Raw genomic sequence first — 20043 nt, forward strand, 5'->3', positions numbered from 1 at the left:
TATCCAACTATGTCTATTCATCGTCCACCTCCATGTCTATCTATCCATACATCTCCATCTATATCCAACGGCTTATAACTACACCATCTATGTATATCTATCTATAACTTCCTAAATCTATATCCAACTATATCCATCCATCTTCATGTCTACCTATCTATCTATGAATGTCCATCCATCTACATCCAACTATATCGATCATACATCTATCTCCATATCTATTTGTAAATGTCTCTATCTAGATTTATATTTCTAATTCAATTTATGGGTCAATGACGTGGCATGTCAATTCTGGTGTCCAAAGCATATTCATAATATTAAAAATGTATACATTTTTAAATGCATTTCATTAAATGACTCAACTTTCCCCTCTTTAATTACTCTTGTGAGAATTCATTATAAATAATTAATCTTTAAGGAACTATTGAGCTCAAAAGTCCCAAAACGTCATTCCGGGTAACTGTCCCGGCTTAAAATCTGAGTACAAAAATACAATAAAAATGTAAATAATAAAAATAAAAATATTTAAAATCTACTTGGGCATAATTGTATTGATGTTTTAAACGATACCTGCAAATATGGTTATAATACTGAGCTTAATTACATTTTAATGACAGAAAGACTTTTGTCCCCAAATTGTGATTTCTGTAATGTCATTCCTGGATAACAGACACCAATGACCATTTTAGACCATAATGCATTGTGGTATGTCATGTGACATAATATTGTATCAAAAAGAAGACCCTGAAGGAGCACCAGAACAAGTGCAAAGGTGAGTAAGCGTCTCTTAAAATGATGATATTTTGACCTTTTCGGTCACTGATGCACTTTGTAGCAATATTATGTGTCCTTTTGGATAACACTGACAAACTATTTATAATGTTTTTATATGAAAAAACTATCTATTTGATCTAAAAGATTACCTTAAAGCGATGATGGCTAAGTTGTAGTTTTCCATAGGTGGTTAAATTAGTGCCTGATTATAAAGAAAAATATTTGTTTTGTCATTCCTGGATAACAACATGTCATTCTTGGATAACAAAAAAACTCTGTTAGCCAGGACATGTCATCCGTTATCCAGAATGACATAGGCATAACAATCTAGTTTTTAATTAACATTTGTAAACTTTTAGGTATAGTTATTAAAGTTATATTATTAACATTAACATTATTTACATAATTGTATGTTTTTTGCCGTATTTTTGCTGTCATTCATCTTGATTTCATATGATTCACATTTAATTATCATTGAATTGAACTTTTGTAATGTTAATGGTCAAATCATGAATAATGTAATCATTATTATTAATATATCCACATTTGGTAATACTTTATAATAACTACACGTTATTAATCATTATTTAAGCATCATTAAACAGTTAATTCATTAATAAATTTACGTTTTAAAATGCAGCTATAAATTCTTAAAGGGATAGTTCACCCAAAAATGAAAATTTGATGTTTATCTGCTTACCCCCAATGCATCCAAGATGTAGGTTACTTTGTTTCCTCAGAAAAACACAAACAAAGATTTTTAATGAAATCCGGTGCAGTCTGCCAGCCTTATCATGGATGTGGATGGGCACCAAACCTTTAAAAGTAAACAAAAACATGCACAGACAAATCCAAATTACACCCTGCGGCTCGTGATGACGCATTGATGTCTTAAGACACGAAACGATCGTTTTTTGCGAGAAACTGAACAGTATTTATATCATTTTTTACCTTTGATACACAGCCACGTCCATTTGTCATGAGCACGAGTTTGGCATCAGTCACGTCACATGAGCACGCGCTCTAGCGTAGAATACGCAAACGCCGTAAGGGGAAATCAGTGAAAAGTCCCGGATGAGTTTGCGCAAGCAAACGTAATCTTTTAGCTTTAAATCAGTTTGAACAATCGTGATAAGCGCAATAATTACTATTTTGAATAGCCGCTATACCCACAGTCTGTGTGCACTGTGTAAAAAATGAGTGTCGTGTACATGCGAAAGATCACTTCCGGCGTTTGCGTATTCTACAAAGAGCGCGTGCACATGTGACGTGACTGATGCCAAACTCGTGCACAGGACAGATGGATGTTGCTGTGTATCAAAGGTAAAAAATGATATAAATACTGTTCAGTTTCTCACAAAAAACGATAATTTCGTGTCTTAGGACATCAATGTATCGTCATGAGCCGCAGGGTGAAATTTGGATTTGTCTGTGCATGTTTTTTGTTTACTTTTAAAGGTCTGGTGCCCATCCACGTCTATGATAAGGCTGGCAGACTGTACCGGTTTTCGTTAAAAATCTTCGTTTGTGTTTTTCTGAGGAAACAAAGTCACCTATATCTTGGATGACCTGGGGGTAAGCAGATAAACATCAAATTTTCCTTTTTGGGTGAACTATCCCTTTAATGCTTGATTTATAAGCCTACCAACAAGTATGAAATTAAAGTATGGAAATACAATTATTAAACACATTATAGATATGCTTTTAAATCAAGAATAAAGCATTTATAGCTGTATTTATAAACTGCTTATTAATGTCTTTTAATGCTTTATAAATGATGAATTAACTGTTTACTAATGTTTAACTAATGATTAATAGCGTGCCGTTATTATAAAGTGTTACCCATTTTAAAACTTTTGTATAGCTTCTGGTGTTTTAAGGTCAATTATGTTCTTCCAGATGCCTCTGTCTAATAAAGAGAGGCAGAGACGGTTCAGAGCCAGAATAAACACAGATGCAGAAGCTAGGGCTGAGTATCTTGGAAAAAAGAGATCAAGGTATTAGGGTGATGATTCAGTGGAACAATAATGTGTCAGTAACAAGCAAACTTGAAATATTAATCAAAATAGGTTCACACTCATTTGTAATAAGCCTAAATGTTTTAGCGGTGTAATGTGTTATTACACATCATACACTATACCCCTGGCCATTGTTTATGAAGCATTATAATTTTACAGATTTACTGTAATATTTAGAAAATACGATTGTAATGAAATTGGTGTGATTACAACCTGCATCTAATACTCATTATTATTATTATTATTATTATTGTGTGTAGCTACTACAAATCAAGACCAGTTCCCAAAAAGCCTGTTGTACTTTTTTTAAATCATTAAAAACTGTGAGTTTTGCAACTGTCAAGTGTATCTTACTTAGTTTCAAATTTGAGTGTTGGAAAGAAAAATTATACTGATGATGGTTCTTATGGTAATCCTGAAAAATATTGCAGAATGTCATTCCGTCTAACAGTATGTCATTCTGGCTAACAATGACACGGGCAATTCATTTAACCCATATTTCTGTGTTAGATAACACAATTCAGCTTTTTGTTGAGTTAATGATAAAACAAGTCTTATTTACTTTATTGGAAAACATTTTTAAACATTTTCCAGTTTTTTTCTTTATTTGGTTCTGAATTTTGAATTAGCAGCAGCCCAAAATGAGCGTGTGCCTATATGAAATCCCAAATTTATTATATTAATTGTGATTAAAATGTAGTTTTCTGAGCACTAATTGTTTGTTGAGCTCCAAATATGGAGATAAGTACATTTGTATATGCCAACAATGATAGAAATGTAATTAATTTTAAAATTTATTACGTTACCCAGGAATGACATTTTCATGAGGAAAAAGATCTGATTCATCAAAAAAAATGGTTAATTACATTCTTGAAATGTGTAAATATCATTGCATTACATACACAACACTGTAATAAGTATAGAAAGTACTAACATTTAAATTTTTTGCCTGTTTTATTTTTTTCCACATTTTAAATCCTTATCCGTCATTCACCCTTATATGTCTCTCCCTCTATCTATCTACATTATATATATATATATATATATATATAGAGGTTAAAGGGTGGTCAGATTATTTAAGAAACTAATTCTATCTTTGTGGACTGTGAAGTGCTGGTACACAGTGAAATGCCTCAACACCCAAAAAACAAGACCTGCAATTCAGACAAACACCCAGAGAAAATGTGCAAGTTTGAAATATAACCACAAAAGTCGAGGAGTTTCTCGCCAATCTCATAAACTACACAGAGCTTAACAGCTCTAGCATATTTTCACAGGCTTTTAAATCAGCAGTTTACACCATCAAGGCCAGTGAAAATGATTTACTAGGACTGAGCTTTGTACATTTTGCATTATAATAGTAAATGTTTCATTGGGTGAATCCCGCAGAGAATTTCAAGGACATGCCTGGGTTATATTTCACAGCAAAATGAAAAGAAAGAAAAAAGTCTTAAAAAAAAAAATTATATATATATATATATATATATATTCTCTTTGATGGGGAAGTGTGTCCAAACTTTTGACTGGTAGTGTGTACACACACACACACACTTTTTGCTTTCAACTTTGGGGTGAAACATATGCCAGACATGTTTCCATGAAATTTACCTTGTTACAACCTGCCGTCATTTTCTCTAGGTGTATAGCTGTAGCCTTTGCACAGTCAGCACAGCAAGCAGTGTGGGAGAGCCAGGCAAGGTGGCAGCGCTGGGCCTTAACTTACCTTTTCTCTACACCCAAGAGACTGTTCTGACCATGAGCTCAATATTTACAGGAAAACAGAGAGAGACAGAAGATATCCAACTCACCTCCTGCAGCGCCCCCTGCCAGCCCGGCGCTGGAGAAACTGCTAAGCGCCGAATGTCCATTAACCAACCGAGGGGCTCCGCTGGTGGCTGGTCCAGGCGTCTGAGCTCCAAATAAGGACTGGAGGACTGAAGCCCCGCCCAGGGGGAAGTACTGTCCCACTGAGGAGGCGGAGGAAACTGTGGCGGCCCCACCCACTTTCCCACTCAAGATGCCTCCACTGGCCGCGGCAGATATAAAGAGGTTCTGGCTGGCCAATCCGCCTACAGATTTCAAGTCCCACTCCCGCGATTTCTGTTTCTGCAGCGGCCGCTCTGACGAGTTGACGACCGAGCGACCGCCGCCATCCTGACTGAGGAAGAGGTTTGAGTTCCCGTAAGGCTCACGCTCACGCTCCCGTTCCCCTCTCCTCTGTGGTTTCTGGTCCGAGTCAGAGTCCGTACCGCCTCTGGAAGCCCCCACACCAAATGGCGAGCCACCCTGGCGGAGATCCGGAGTTGGCTTGGGGTCAGAGATTGGGGAGAAGGTGGATTTCCACTTGCTGGCTCCAGAGGAAGATGATACCTCACTGCTCACGCTACTGGCACCTGATTTACGTCCTTGCGAGCCTGTAAAATGCCACGTTTCATGACAAATTGGTAGTGGAGCAAGAAATGTCCTTTAGCCAAAATGTATGGCACTTACCTCTTTCCACATCTCTGATGGGTCCATCTCGATCCAAGGAAATGGTGGCAATTTTCCGTTCAATTCTGAAAGAGAAAACAGTTGTCCTATCAACCATCTTTTCGATGATCTGCGAAGTTCAAGACACCAATAAACTGGATTTGAAAGAAAAGAGCTATTACCGGCTTGAACTAGAGGTGTCCGGGGCATAATTTGTGCCCTCGTCATCTGAACTAGGGGTGGAGGAATAACGACCTGTGTTGTTGAGCTCCAGGGGACGCTCTCTTTTAAGCACGGGAGGCTGATCTAGATCTGTCCCGCACGGGCTTCGTCCTGACTGCTCCGGGGAAGAAATGGCGGAGATCTCCAAAGGCTGGTTAATGTTGTTCACCTGGTAAAACAACAAACATTTTGGGTCTGATTTCAGTCCAATCATAAGTTTGAGCAACACCAACACCGGCCATTTTTGGTCTGCTCACCATTGAATTGATATTAAGGGGTGATCCGGAGGAATGGCTTGAGCAGCCAATTCCCGGAAATGCCCTTCTCTTGGGTGATCCGCTATTGGGAACGACTCCAGAGGAGCTGCGCTTCCGCCGCCCTCGTTTCCGCCCCTCTTGGCTGTGGGAGCTCGGAGAGTGATGATGATGGTGGTGGTGGTGGTGATGATGGTGCTTACTGTGATGATGGTGACCCTGCTTTACCGACCCGTGGTGGAGCCTCGAGCCTCCTGTGGAGGACGAAGATGAGGAGGAAGAAGAAGAAGAGGAGAAAAAGATACGGCGACGTGCCTCGCTGTCCAAGGGCTCCGTGTCGGATTCGGGGCCCTGGCGGTCATGGCCGTCCTCAGGGGGAAGCCTTGGTGGGCCGTCGGCATACTGTAGCACGCCTCCAGTGCCTAGTGCAGGACTGAGGCCAGAACCGCGAGGCTGGAGGCCCATAATGGGAGTGCTGTGAGGGGGAGGGGATGCAGCATCACAGTCTTGGTCCTCGGTCAGCATGGCAGAGTGGGAGCCATTCACCAAACCTGAGCTGGAGGAGTACCCTAAGAGGAAGCAGATTTTGGATTCAGTAGGGGCTTTCGCACAGGAGGAACTTTTCCTAGTTCCTACAACTATTGACGGAAGTTCTCGCTTTTTGGCATGTTCGCACCACAGGAACTAGGAACCGTTTTAGTTTGGGGGAACTAAATTAGCTCCTACTTCAGAATAGGGTCTGAATCAGTTTTATAGGGACTATCAGTGATGTAAGTGTACGCTGATTGGTAAAACACATACGAAACACCGGCTACCAAGAAATTTTTTAATAGCAGAGAACAAAAAAAAATTTACTTCACAAACATGGAAAACCGCGACAACGGCATTTAGCTACCTGTTGTCTGCAGCATTGAGTTCTTTTCTCAGCCTTGATGATATGTAATACTGCAAGTTGTCATTGCGTAAATTGTACGGTTTACGTTCCATCACCATTATCACGTTATCACAAAATCCATGACAAAATAAACCGATCAGATTACGCCGCCAATTCACCGGTTGTTGATGTTTGTGAATGCTGTGAATAAGACGTCTCTGTTGCCGGTGCGAATGCCACCAGAAAAATGGCCGGAGGGAGAAATTGGTTCTTTAGGAACCACCATGCTGGCTAGTTCCTAGATCTGCGTGGTGCGAAAGCCCCTAGTATAGTCCTAAAGTATGTAAACTACATGGATGAATGATGGATTCGATTAGAGGTTCTCAACTCTTTCTGACTCCAAGGCCCCCAGTGTCTACGACAATATGCGAAAAATTTTAATGTATGGACACTTGTTGGTTCTGTAAATTGAATTTCAGAATTCAAGACGTTTTAAGAGTGGAATTTTCTTTTTATTTTAAAACAACAAATTTACAAGTCTTTTCTAGTAATTTGTAAATTACTGGATAATCTTTTAAAGTCTGTGTAAAGGTAATTTTGAGAATTGTTTCTAAACGCATAATAAATGTTAGGAATGCATTGCTGTAAAAATGTTACGAAGACTGTGAACTGTGAGGTACGTTAAATGGTTTTTTACCATTTTTGTGTTCAGGATTTTTCTGGGTAGGCCTGAAATAATGTCTCAGGCGGGCATGAAATCAAGCCGCTGAGCATGGGCCCTCCCCTAACACTATAATAACTAGAGCACATTAACATCAGTTGTTCGCTGCTCAGTCACGAGTTACTGTTCTTACTATTAGTTACTACAGCGTATAGTTAGCTAGTAAGCTATGCCTTGGTCACATAAATGCATATTACCCGGTTGTGATAATATTCAATACAACAATTTTTTTGTTTTTGACAGTTGAGACGGCAGCTTTCCAATGAATGGGCGTGTTTTTTTTCACTCTACCCTACCTTTTTGAACCAAAGTACATATACGACAAAAGTAACCACGTGTGACCTTTCCAATGTGATTATGTAATATGTAAAGACGTGCATCACAGAGCTAGTGCAAGATGAGCATTTGTGTTTAAAAAGTATGTCAATTTTAATTTGTTTAATTTTAGCAATCGTTTAGCCAGATAAGACCCTAATTCCTCAGCTGAGATCGTGTCAAGCCCTTTAAAGCTGCATTGAAACTGCAATTCGGACCTTCAACCCGTTGATCCCCATTGAAGCCCACTATATGTAGAAAAATCCTGGAATGTTTTCCTCAAAAACCTTAATTTCTTTTAGACTGAAGAAAGAAAGACGAACATCTTGGATGACATGGGGGGGGGGGGGGGGGCTAAATTATCAGTGAATTTTTATTCTTAAAGCAAACTAATCCTTTAATATTGCTTTACACAGACTTTAAAATATTTTAGAAATTACAAATTGAGCAAAAATTACTTTAGAGTTAAAAAAACTGGAAAAATGTTTATTCATTATAAAAATGCACACAGCATTTTGAGGTTTTATTAATTTACATGACTTTTCTCAAAGTCAAGGCTTCCTTGTGCAGCTTTTCCAAGACTGTTGGAATCCTTGTTCCATTTCTGGACATCTGGTTATGGAGGTGGTTAAAAAAAAACAGACCCTTGGCCATTTTGCCAAATCAGCACAGGAAATGATGGGAAAAATGCAATCAGGAGAGGTCACAAGTCATAATTAAACACAACAGCCCACATTCAAAAACACTTTTAAGTATTTTTGAAAGGGCTTAATTAAATTGTGGTCACTTTTAAACAGTAATGTTTATTTATTTCTAAAAGAACTTCATCTGGAGTTTTATCTACACAAACAAAGCATACCAAAGTGGGCAGCGGGACCGTACCTGAGGTAGGCGTGAGAGGTGGTTTGCCATTGCTCTGTCCTGCAGGATTTGAAACTGGACTAGGAGTGCTCCTCTGTCAAAAGAAAACCACAGCTTGAATAACTGCTAAAATGTTTACAGAAAACACCCACAAGATTGTATATCAAAAGTCCGCCACCCACACAGATCCATACCAGTCTTTCTGCACGGTTTGGCAGCACCACGCTGGCCAGTGGGATGCTGACAGGAAGTTTGCTGGGATGCACAGTGCTGAGGGGGATGCTGATTGGTAGACTGGTTATAGTGTCGCCAGGGGCAGCCGGGCTCTTTTCTTTATCTGTGCTCTTGGGTGTAGCGGTAGCTTGAATATCAGTTGAACTGGGAGAGGAGCAAGACTGCTTTAATCCCAGAGTTGGAGATGAAACAGCACCAATGTCGCCCCTGAAAAGCGGCATGAGTGATCAGTGACAATCAACAAGCACTTAATTGAAACGTGCTAATTTTACTCACCGGTGGATGTTGCCAAGGGCTCTAAACTGATTGGCAGCCGAATCTTGGTTGAGATGCCTCCTAAGGGCGATCTTGGCTGGAGAAAAGCGGGTGTAATCGGGCAGGGGTTGCCCAAGCTGCCTGGTTCTTGAGTCTGGGGTGGGCGGCACAATTTCGTGGTCAGGAGAAATGGGCAGGTAGCGAGTGAGGAGGTCGTTTTTGCCCATTCCGCTGCCACCACCTCTCTCGTAACCCTGGAGAGGCCGTGCCATTGATGGATAGCTCGGGACTGAGGCCGTTGAGCACCGCAGAAGCGTGTGGGGTGAGTTTTGGGGTGTCGGAATCCAGTGTGGGCCGGGGCTCTGGGCCAGGGAGGGCCTTTTGGTAGGGGGACTCTTCACACGGGTTGTAAGACTTCAGCTGCAGGAGCTCCTGCTCCCTCTGGCTCTTCTCTAGTTCAACAATGCTGATCTGCAACGAAACACCAGGGGGAGCCGTTGATGTAAACACGGACTGAGCCAACCCACACCACTCATGGTAAAAAATATCCTTGTACGAGCTAGTTCAAGTTTTCTGTAAACAAGCTTTTGTCAGAACGTTAAACAAGTTAATGACAAGAAAGAGAAAAGATGAAGAAAAGGGGGGAAACCTAGTTAAAATAAAAATCTAAAACATATAACTTTTTTTATTTTGTTTTTTAAAAACCTGATATACCTAAAAATTTTGTATTATAAATTTATTAGTAATATTAATAATTAAATAACAAAATAATGCACATTTTGCTGGGATGCAGCGCTCACATTAAAAATTATATAAATTATATAAAATTATTAACAATTACCAACTAAAAATATAATGTATCAACAGATGATTTTTTTAAGTAAAATTGAAATAACTGAAATCTAAAATATATAATTATTTTGTTTTATTATGAATCTATCACTACTACTATTAATAAATATATAAAATAATACACATTTTGCTGGAATGCAGTGATCGATTAATAAATGCATCTGTTTTTAAATTAATATTTAAAATATGTATACAGTGCTGTATATATATAAATTATTAACTATAACACACACACACACACATATCTATCAAGAGATCTGATTTTTTTAAACAGCAATTGATAACTGAAATCTACAAAACATTAATATACAATAATTACATATGTATATATATTATAAATAGTGTTTTATTACTAATGTATTACTACTACTGCTATAATTAATAATTAAACATAAAATAACATTTTGCTGGGATGCAGCACTCTATAAATTACAAATATTGATTAATAAAAAATATATAGATCTATATAAACATTTAGAATTTATAATTAATATTTATAATGTATGCACCGCTGCATCTGAGCAAAATTTGCAGTATTTTATATATAGCTATATTTATATAAAACTATTAACTATAAATAACATTGATAACATATCAACAGATATAGCGCAACTGAAATTACAATAAAATAATTCCATATAGAAATATATAATAAATATTGTGTTTTATTAATTACTAGAACTATTATTAATAATTAAATAAAATATTAAATACACATTTTGCTGGGATGCAGCACTTTTTTTAAAGTGACTGAAATCTACTAAAATAATTATATATATATATATATGTTTTATTACTAATTTATTACTATTACTATTATTAATAAATAATACATAAAATACATTTAGCTGGGGTGCAGCACTCTATACATTATAAACATTAATAAAGATAAATAAATAATTATATATATATATATAATATATATATATATATATATATATATATATATATATATATATATATATACACACACACACACACACACACACACACACACACACATACATACACATATATAAATATTTTAGATAATATAATTATCTAAAAATACATTTTTAGAATAAATATTTTAATATTATATATTATACATATATATTTATATATTTAACAATAAATGACATTTATTATATATCAACAGATCTTTAAAATTTTAAAAGTGCAATTGATATAAAATATATACTTTTTTTAAGTGCAACTGAAATAACTGAAATCTACCTAAATCTTAGAAACAAAAATGGTTAACTGCGATGATTAAGTAATACATTTATAATAAAATATTCATCTGGATTTAAAAAAACTGACCTATACAATAACAACGATAACTGAAATCTGCTTAGTCAAGGTTATTTTCTAATATGGGCACATACAGACTTTATATAATTTTTAAAATCTTTTTCAACTAATTCGACATCTAATTAGTATTATATGAGTACACATAAGATTTAATAACTTATGATTACAAAAAAGCGAGGGTTAAAAAAACTAAATTGATCATTTTTCGTTGTCATCCTAGTGCGTCTTGGCAGAATTTACCTTCTGTTATTAGATGAAAATAGCGGAGAAACAGGAAATTACTAAAGGCCAGGATTAGCATGCCACAGCATCAGATGTACAACATTATGCAATGGCATATTAGCTCTGAGCTGACTGAGAAAAATGTGCATGGCAGTACCTGGAGCTCCAGACAGTGGCGCTGTTTCTCTGAGATTTGTCTTCGTAGAGCCGCTTTCTCTTTTAGCAGAGTCTCCAAACACAGAGATCCCCAGTCAAGCTTGAGCTCCTCACACCGAGCCTTCAGCTGACAAACACACAAACATATGTGCAATGGGCGTTCATTTCAACCTTTCATTTCTGAATCACAAGTATCCTTCTGCTCAGTTTATTGCGGCTCACTCACCAGCACCAGGCTCTGATCGCGGAGCTCCGCCATGTCCCTCTCCAGCTGTTTGGTCTGCTCCCTCAGCTGTATGTTGTGGGCTGTGATCTCCTTCTGAGCTTGCACCAGGTCCTCCACGGTCACCGCCTTCAAGCCCAGCTGTCAGAAAGGCGGAAGAGAGGTTACATTCAGCACTACATGCCTACATTATCAATGATCTGATAGTGTTGACTAGGTAGGCAGCACAGTAGGTTGTGAAACAAGTCTTACCTCCTCCAGTTTGGACTGGAAAAGGTCTCTGATCCTCTCCTTATGAGCATGACAAGCATTGAGCAGCTGCTGGGCTTGACCGGACAGTTCGGTGTGTCTCAGCTGTGACATAAGACACGGGATAAGAAAGGTTAAACAATAATGTTATGACAAAACCATAAAGTCCATATTTTTTTAGTTCAAATGAACAAAACTGGGGGAAAAAACTGTTAATTAGTTAAGTAACAAAACATTTTATTTATATTTATAATTATGTATTTCATTTCTACTGAAAAAAGGAAATTTACAAATAATAAAAGTCATGATTTAAATATTCTATTTTTAGTCTATTTTTAAACTAAGAATATATACAATATTTAAATATATACAAATATTTTGCTTTCTCAATGTAGTAGTATTATTAAACATTTTAAATAAAATGTATGGCGTTTATAAACACAAAATAAAATGTTTATATATATATATATTTATACACACACACACACACACACACACACACACATACATATATATATACACACATACAATTTTAACTTTATATTAGTATTAATCTCTATTATAATAATAATCAATATGAATAAAATACAATGATATACATTATTATATATTATTAAGACATGAATAATAATAATAATAATAATTAAAAAACAATATATAATAATATATAAATAAAATAATAATAAAATTTACGGCATTTTTAAAATAAAAATAACTATCAAAATACATCATTTATAAATATTTGTTAAAACTTGTGTATTTAAATATCTAAAATATTTTCTTGACAATTTATACATTTATTTCTACTACTATTATACTAAAAAAATTTGTGTTTTTTTCATTTTTATTAGAATTTGTCATTTTTAAATAAAATAAAAATCTTAAACTAACAAAACAGTTAAAATTAAACAATAACATTGTTTAATTTATAATACTTGTCACAATTTATTTATGATTGATTTAATTGTTATTACTAGCAGTATTAAAGAAATATTCATAAAATAAAAAATATAAAAATATAAAATTTTATAAATAAAATAAAAAAATTAAATATAAAATTTTACAATTTATATATTTTATTTTTTAAATATGTCAAGTATTTTGTCAGTAACTGATCAATTATTAACATTTCTACTAATATTATTATTAAACATAATAATAATAATAATAATACATAAAACAATATTAGCAAATGAGTAAAACAGAATCGTGTATATAATTTTTATTATTATGTTTATATAAAAAATACTTCATTTATTTATAATACTGGTTTAGTAATTTATTTATATTATTTTATTTTTATTCAAAATGTTTATCATTATTATTATTATACACACACTAAGAGACAAATTTTACCTTTTCCTGCTCGAGGGCTTGCTGCAGGTTGGTCCGGTACTGCGGTGTCTTCATGTAGGCCATGAACTGCAGGTACTGGACTTTCATGTTATCTGGAGCATGAGCAAGACAGTTTACGTTAACTGGGTGATTGACTACTTAACTAGAGCAGATACAGAAGCACGTCTGTGGGACTAAAAAAATGGATCTCCTCATGCTAAATATGAAAGGAGAGCAAGTGAACGTACCGAGAAGAGCCTGCAGGCCTGGTGGAGTGGGGCCCATGAGAAGCTGGCTTGATGTATAATGCTGCACTTTGGGAGGTAGCTGATAGAACGGACTCTGAGGTGACCTGTATGCATCTGCAGATTCATCCAAACCACAAAAGTCAATGTCAAAGGTGCTGATGCTGTTAAACATCAATCAAAGGCGTGACGGTTTTAGGTAAGTGCCTCTTACCCTGAGGGGGCGCCGCTGAGAGGGTCTTAGCGTGCAGCAGATCAAGGGCGCTCTGGCTCTGGCTCTTCTTGTTGTTCTTGCGCTCGGCTGCGGTTGCAGTGGCAGCCTTTTTCGGCCGTCCGCGCTTCCTGTTGCCTAGTTTGCGGCCCCTGGGTAACAGTTTGGCCCGGCGAGGTTTGGGTGATGGTTTCACTGGCACGAGCGAGTTTGAGCGCTCCTCCTCACCACCAGAGTCATGCTGCGTCTGGAGGACAAGAATTATAAATACATTTAAAATATATATAAAATAAAAATTCATACATAAACATTTAGAAATGTAATTACACAATTTTAAAATAAAACTTTTAAATAAATAAAAATGTAAAATAAAACATTTTAAAATAAATTGAAAATAAATCATGTAAATTGAAAAAAATTTAATAGTACATGAATACACAAATACATAAAACATTGATAAATAAAACATTGATAAATATAAAATGTAAAAACAGATGAATTATAAATAAACAAATGCATTATATATATATATATATATATATATATATATATATATATATATATAAAATAATAAATAAGTGATTCCTGTAGGTCAACCTTGTGCAGAAATTTTAATGAATAGAAAATCATTTATATTACTTTTTTAAAAATATAAATAAATTTGAAAGCTTAATTATATTATATTTCTTTAAAAATACATGTATAAATGGATACATTTGAAATGAATGTAAAAATATAATATAAATGTAAAACTGTATTTAGATAATAATTTATTTAAAAACAAATAAAGGTAAATCAAAGTAAATGTATAAAGACATACATTTGAAATGAATGTAATAATAAATACATTTAAATATACAATTAAAACATTACATTTCCAATTTCACATTTATTGTAAATGTATCCATTTATATATTTATTAATTTGTTTTACATTTACTTTAAATAATTGTATTATTTAATTATATATAATTTGTTTAATTACATTAATTAAATTTGTATGTATTGAATGAACCTAGTAATATATAAATAAATACAATAATAATAATAGAAAATAAATAAATTATAAATAATAATTAAAAAAGTAGTAAAAAATTCTATACATTGAAAATTTCTAAATAAACTTAAAATAAATTAATAAATATATTTATAAATAGATATATTTGAAATCCATGTATATATATACATTTGAATTTCATTTTTTAATTATTTATTAATTAATACATTTATAAATAAATATTTAAAATATATACAATTAAAATAAATAGAGTTATTTCTGTTGGTCTACCTTGTGATCCTTGGGCAGAAATAAAAACAGTAATACATAAATTGAAAATTAAATATAGTATTTGTAATAAAATATTGATACCTTGAAAAATTCATATAAATAGGTCAACTCTAAAAAAAAATGTATAAATAAATACATTTAAAATATAGTTAATTAATTAAAATGAATAAATAAAAGAGTGATTCCTGTAGCTCTACCTTGTGCTCCTTTGGCAGAAATGTAATAAACAGAAAAGTAAAAATGAAAAATAAATACAATTAAAATAAATTCTGAATTGTACAAATAAACACATTTAAAATCGATAAAATTATTACATAAAAGATTCATTAGAAACGTAATGTATTAAACAATTAATAAATGCATAAATTATAATAAAATAATTTAAAATACTATAATAATTAAAAATAAATATATTTAAAATATACACAATTAAATTTAAGTTATTCCTGTTGGTCTACCTTGTGATCCAGAATTTAATTTACAAAAAATATTATAATAATATTATAATATATGAATTTAAAAAACAAAACAAAATGTAATATTATAATAAAATATTGATCATTAGAAAAAAATCATTATTTAATATAAAAAAAATAAATAAAACCAATTACTTTAAAAAAAACAAAAACAAATAAACAAGTGATTTCTGTACCTTGTCTACCTTGTGCTCCTTGGGCTTGGTCGGGGTGGTGGTGTTGCTCTTATTCTCCTTACTGTCCTTCTGCTGGCGCCTTCTGGCTGCCTCCTGCTCCTCCTGGAACCAAAAACACACCGCATGGGTTGTGGGAAGAAATCAAACTCACTATTGTGTCCAAAAACCCATAAACAACAAGAGAACCAAACAAGACTTACCCTGAGTTTAGGATTTTTGAGACTAGAAAAATAGTTTTCAAGCTGCAAAAAAACCAAGCTTTTGGTTACTAGTAAATCTACATACATGTAAAAACAAGTTTCCTTTTGGACGACCGCGTGACACGAGAAAGCCACGCTCAAAGTCATCATTTGCCTAACAATAAAGGCTAATGCAAATAAGAGAGCTATTGTACACCAAGAGGAACAACAAAACCCACGTGCCACAAATGAAAGGGAACTTACTATGGTGCGGTCTATTGTATGCAGATAGTATGACACTGGTTTCCCCGTCCATGACACCGACCCCCTCAAAGGGGACAGTTCTACTACTCTCATTATTGTGCCAATATCTTTAAAAAGAAACACAATAAAGACCATTAAACATTGAAAAGGTGCAGTCATATTCACCTTGCTCTGCAGAATTCTTTTCAATACGAATTTAATTGGAAATTTTGCATTGGGTTCAGGTTTTTCAGTCGAAAAGAAATGAAAGGATTAGTTCATGTTCAGAACAAAAATATACAGATAATTTACTCACCCCCTTGTCATCCAAGATGTTCATGCCTTTCTTTCTTCAGTTGTAAAGAAACTGTTTTTTGAGGAAAACATTTTAGGATTTCTCTTCATATAATAGACTTCTATGGTGCCCCCGAGTTTGAACTTCCAAAATGCAGTTTAAATGCAGCTTCAAAGGGCTCTAAATGATCCCAGCCGGAGAAGAAGGGTCTTATCTAGCGAAACGATTCATCATTTTCAAAACAAACTCACTATTTATATACTTTTAACCTCAAATGCTCATCTCATCTTGTCTTTGCGATGCGTAGTCTGTGTGATCCGGGCTAATACAGTTAGGGTATGTCGAAAAACTACCATCGCTGTAGAAGTACCGACCCAGTGTTTACAAAGTGAATGTGCAAAGATGATCAAACACTAGGGCTGGGCGATTTGGCCTAAAATCAAAATCTCGATTAATTGAACATTTTAACCCGATTACGATTAATGAACGATTATTTTATTCATTAATACAATTATATTTAATTATATTTAAATAATATATTTTTTTTTTTTACCCTCATAGTTCACTGACAAGTTTTGTACAGTAAATATGCTCACATATTACAAGTGAGAGATTTTTGAATGAAGGGTGCACACACTATCTACTATCTATGATTATTTATTGAACATCAGTGTTGAACAACTGAAATTAAAGCACACATTGCTTAAAACGAAAAGTCACATTTTTCTTAAATTAGTGAAAATAAATAACTTGCACTTTTTGAAACAAAATTAATTTATAAAATAATAATAAATATTAAAAGTAGAAAATAAGCAGTATCTCTTCTAAATAAAATTACTCTTGTATATCCTGTAAATACTTTTTACTGTATAAATACTGCTTAAGCTCTCCATCGACATGTCGGCGGAATAACGCAACGTAACGGAGCGGGGTCACCTGACTCCACACGCAGTAATGTTTTTAAAGGGAAAGTAATTGAAATAATTGACCTGGAAAAATGTGATCGATTATTGGTTCTGAATGTCGATTTCGATTACTTTTCGATTAATCGCCCAGCCCTATCAAACACCCTTAACAAAAAAAAGGTAAAACAGCACTGTAGGGCGATTTTGAAGACGAAAACGCATGTGCATCTCAGAGAGTAAACAAGATCAGCAGTTGAGATTAAAAAGTATATAAATTGTCAATTTCTTCAAAAAAAATTATCATTTCGCTAGATAAGGCCCATCTTCCTCGGCTGTGATCATGTAGAGCCTTTTGAAGCTGCATTTAAAGTGCATTTTGGAAGTTCAAACTCGGGGGCACCATAGAAGTCCACTATATGGAGAGAAATCCTGAAACGTTTTCCTCAAAAAACGTAATTTCTTTACGACTGAGAAAAAAGAAAAACATGAACATGGATGACAAGGCGGTGAGTACATTATCTGTACATTTTTGTTCTGGAAGTGAACTAATCCTTTAAGGTTTTTGAGGAAAACATTCCAGGATTTTTCTCCATATAGTGGACTTCAGTGGGGATCAATGGGTTGAAGGTTCAAATTGCAGATTCAAAGGACTCTAGGCATTGAATCTAACGAAACGATTAGTCATTTTCTTAGAAAAATACAAATTTATATACTTTAACCACAAATGCTCATCCGCAATGCATGTCTACGACATCACACACTTTGGAAAGGTCATGTGTGGTTAGTTCTTCGTTTTTGTACTTGGGTTCAAAAGGTCGGGTAGGGTGAAACACTTTTTTTGTAAAGGGCATATGACTTTCTTTGCATGTTTGCACTGGGTTAGGACTTCCGCCTATGTCATGCATGACCTTTCCAACATGATTACATAATGCTTGAGGTTGAGCTAGTGCAAGATGAGCATTTGTGGTTAAAAAGTATATACATTTTGACCAATCGTTTCACTCGATAAGACCCTTATTCCTTGACTGGGATCATGTAGAGCCCTTTGAAGCTGCATTATGGGTTCATACAGACACAGTAAAATTAAATTCCAGGACTTTCCATGACTTTCCAGGACCTTTCAAGCACTACTTTTTGGATGATTTTCATGAACAAAAAAAAAAAAGACCTCAGTAATCAAACTCTAGCTGCGTTTCCATTACCCTTTAAATTGCGCAAATTGAAAATATGCCTAATGAAAACGCATCAATTGTGCAAAAACTCCCATATATCGCAAAAAAGTTTTTTACGCTCGCATGAGGTGGTTTTTCAGGCAATTCGAAAAATGAATATTTCGCAAAACAGCAATGGAAAGTTTTTTTTTGCATTTACAGGTCACATTCTTTTAACTATAGCCAAAATCACACAAAAATACGTTGCCAAGACTTATCGCGAGAGGAAAAAATTACGTTTCAGTCGCATAACATCGGTTAATGGAAACGCCGTCATTTCGCAATACTTTTTAATCGACATTTTTAGCGAATCTGTAATGGAAACGCAGCTAATGTCTTTTCTTTCAAATTCTACAAATGATTCAGAAACCTGTTCCGATCTAAATCTAAAATGATTTGTGATACGCAATTTAAAGTCCCGATCTTAGTCGAATGATTCATGAGCCCGCTCCAAAGTCCAAATCTAAATCAAATGATTCGCGATACGCAATCCGATTGGAGCAGTTCAAAAAAGTGAATCATTTTGGGACACAATGGTTTCATTGATTCTGAGTTTCCAAAAGTGCCGTTTCACCCATCACTATGTCATTACATTGATCTAGTTTTTGCTAGTGAATCGCTTTGAAATGAATGATCGAAGTCATGAGTTTGAATCAACTGGAGTGGTTCCAGCATAAATGGCTCACTCAATTGATTGAGTCATTTAGACGCGAAAAGAGAAACAGATGAACCAAATCAATTGAGTGAGTCATTTATGCTGGAACCGCTCTGACTGATTCAAACTTGTGACTTTAATCATTCATTTCAAGTGATTCACTAGCAAAAAACAGGTTAATTTAAAAGAGCGGGTTTATGAATCATTTGACTTAGATTATTTGATTTTGAAAAATGCTTGAATTATTTAAAGACATTGTATCTATGAATTAAATGTTTAATTTTATCAATTAGCAATTCCTCTTCAGGAATGTTGCTATTTTCCAGGGTTTTCCAGGCCTTAGTTTCAAAAAGCCAAATTCAAGTAGGTTAAGCACCTTGTACGAACACCGTGAATTGAAACTGCAACTTGGACCTTTAACCCATTGATCCCCATTGAAGTCCACTATATGGAGAAAAATCCTGGAATGCTTTCCTCAAAAACCTTAATTTCTTTTCGACTGAAGAAAGAAAGACATGAACATTTTGGATGACATGGGAGTGAGTAAATCATCAGGAAACTGTAATTCTGAAGTGAGCTAATTCTCGTAAGACAAACCTACAAAGTTTCATACTTACCACTCAAGTTTCGGCTGTTTATTCTGAAGTTAAGAGGTGCAAAAGGTTTTGAGGATACAATTTTTCCACCTACAAGAGACGAGATTGAGTCAAAACACTCACAAGTAACAGAGAGAGGAGAAAACCTATGCACATATCATCTCCTCAACATCTGCAGATCAATGCGAACTAAAAAACAAGTCTGACTGGGGTCAAAGGTCAAGAATGACATGTTGA

At 34.6% G+C, this 20043-nt stretch overlaps 1 protein-coding gene across 1 annotated transcript in view; it reads right to left on the reverse strand.

Moving 5' to 3' along the window:
• Positions 1 to 20043, reverse strand: part of dot1l (DOT1-like histone H3K79 methyltransferase) — a 38271-nt gene that overhangs the window by 1813 nt on the left and 16415 nt on the right. Inside the window, 18 exon segments of the mRNA XM_073844609.1 lie at positions 4601 to 5206; positions 5283 to 5347; positions 5444 to 5652; positions 5741 to 6306; positions 8530 to 8602; positions 8703 to 8949; positions 9019 to 9251; positions 9253 to 9468; positions 11522 to 11647; positions 11747 to 11884; positions 11996 to 12097; positions 13349 to 13440; positions 13576 to 13689; positions 13787 to 14024; positions 15723 to 15824; positions 15923 to 15964; positions 16166 to 16272; positions 19828 to 19896. Of these exon segments, the coding sequence (XP_073700710.1) occupies positions 4601 to 5206; positions 5283 to 5347; positions 5444 to 5652; positions 5741 to 6306; positions 8530 to 8602; positions 8703 to 8949; positions 9019 to 9251; positions 9253 to 9468; positions 11522 to 11647; positions 11747 to 11884; positions 11996 to 12097; positions 13349 to 13440; positions 13576 to 13689; positions 13787 to 14024; positions 15723 to 15824; positions 15923 to 15964; positions 16166 to 16272; positions 19828 to 19896 (3345 nt within the window).

This window comes from Garra rufa, chromosome 7 (assembly GCF_049309525.1).
Source record: "Garra rufa chromosome 7, GarRuf1.0, whole genome shotgun sequence".
NCBI classification, from domain to species: Eukaryota; Metazoa; Chordata; class Actinopteri; order Cypriniformes; family Cyprinidae; genus Garra; species Garra rufa.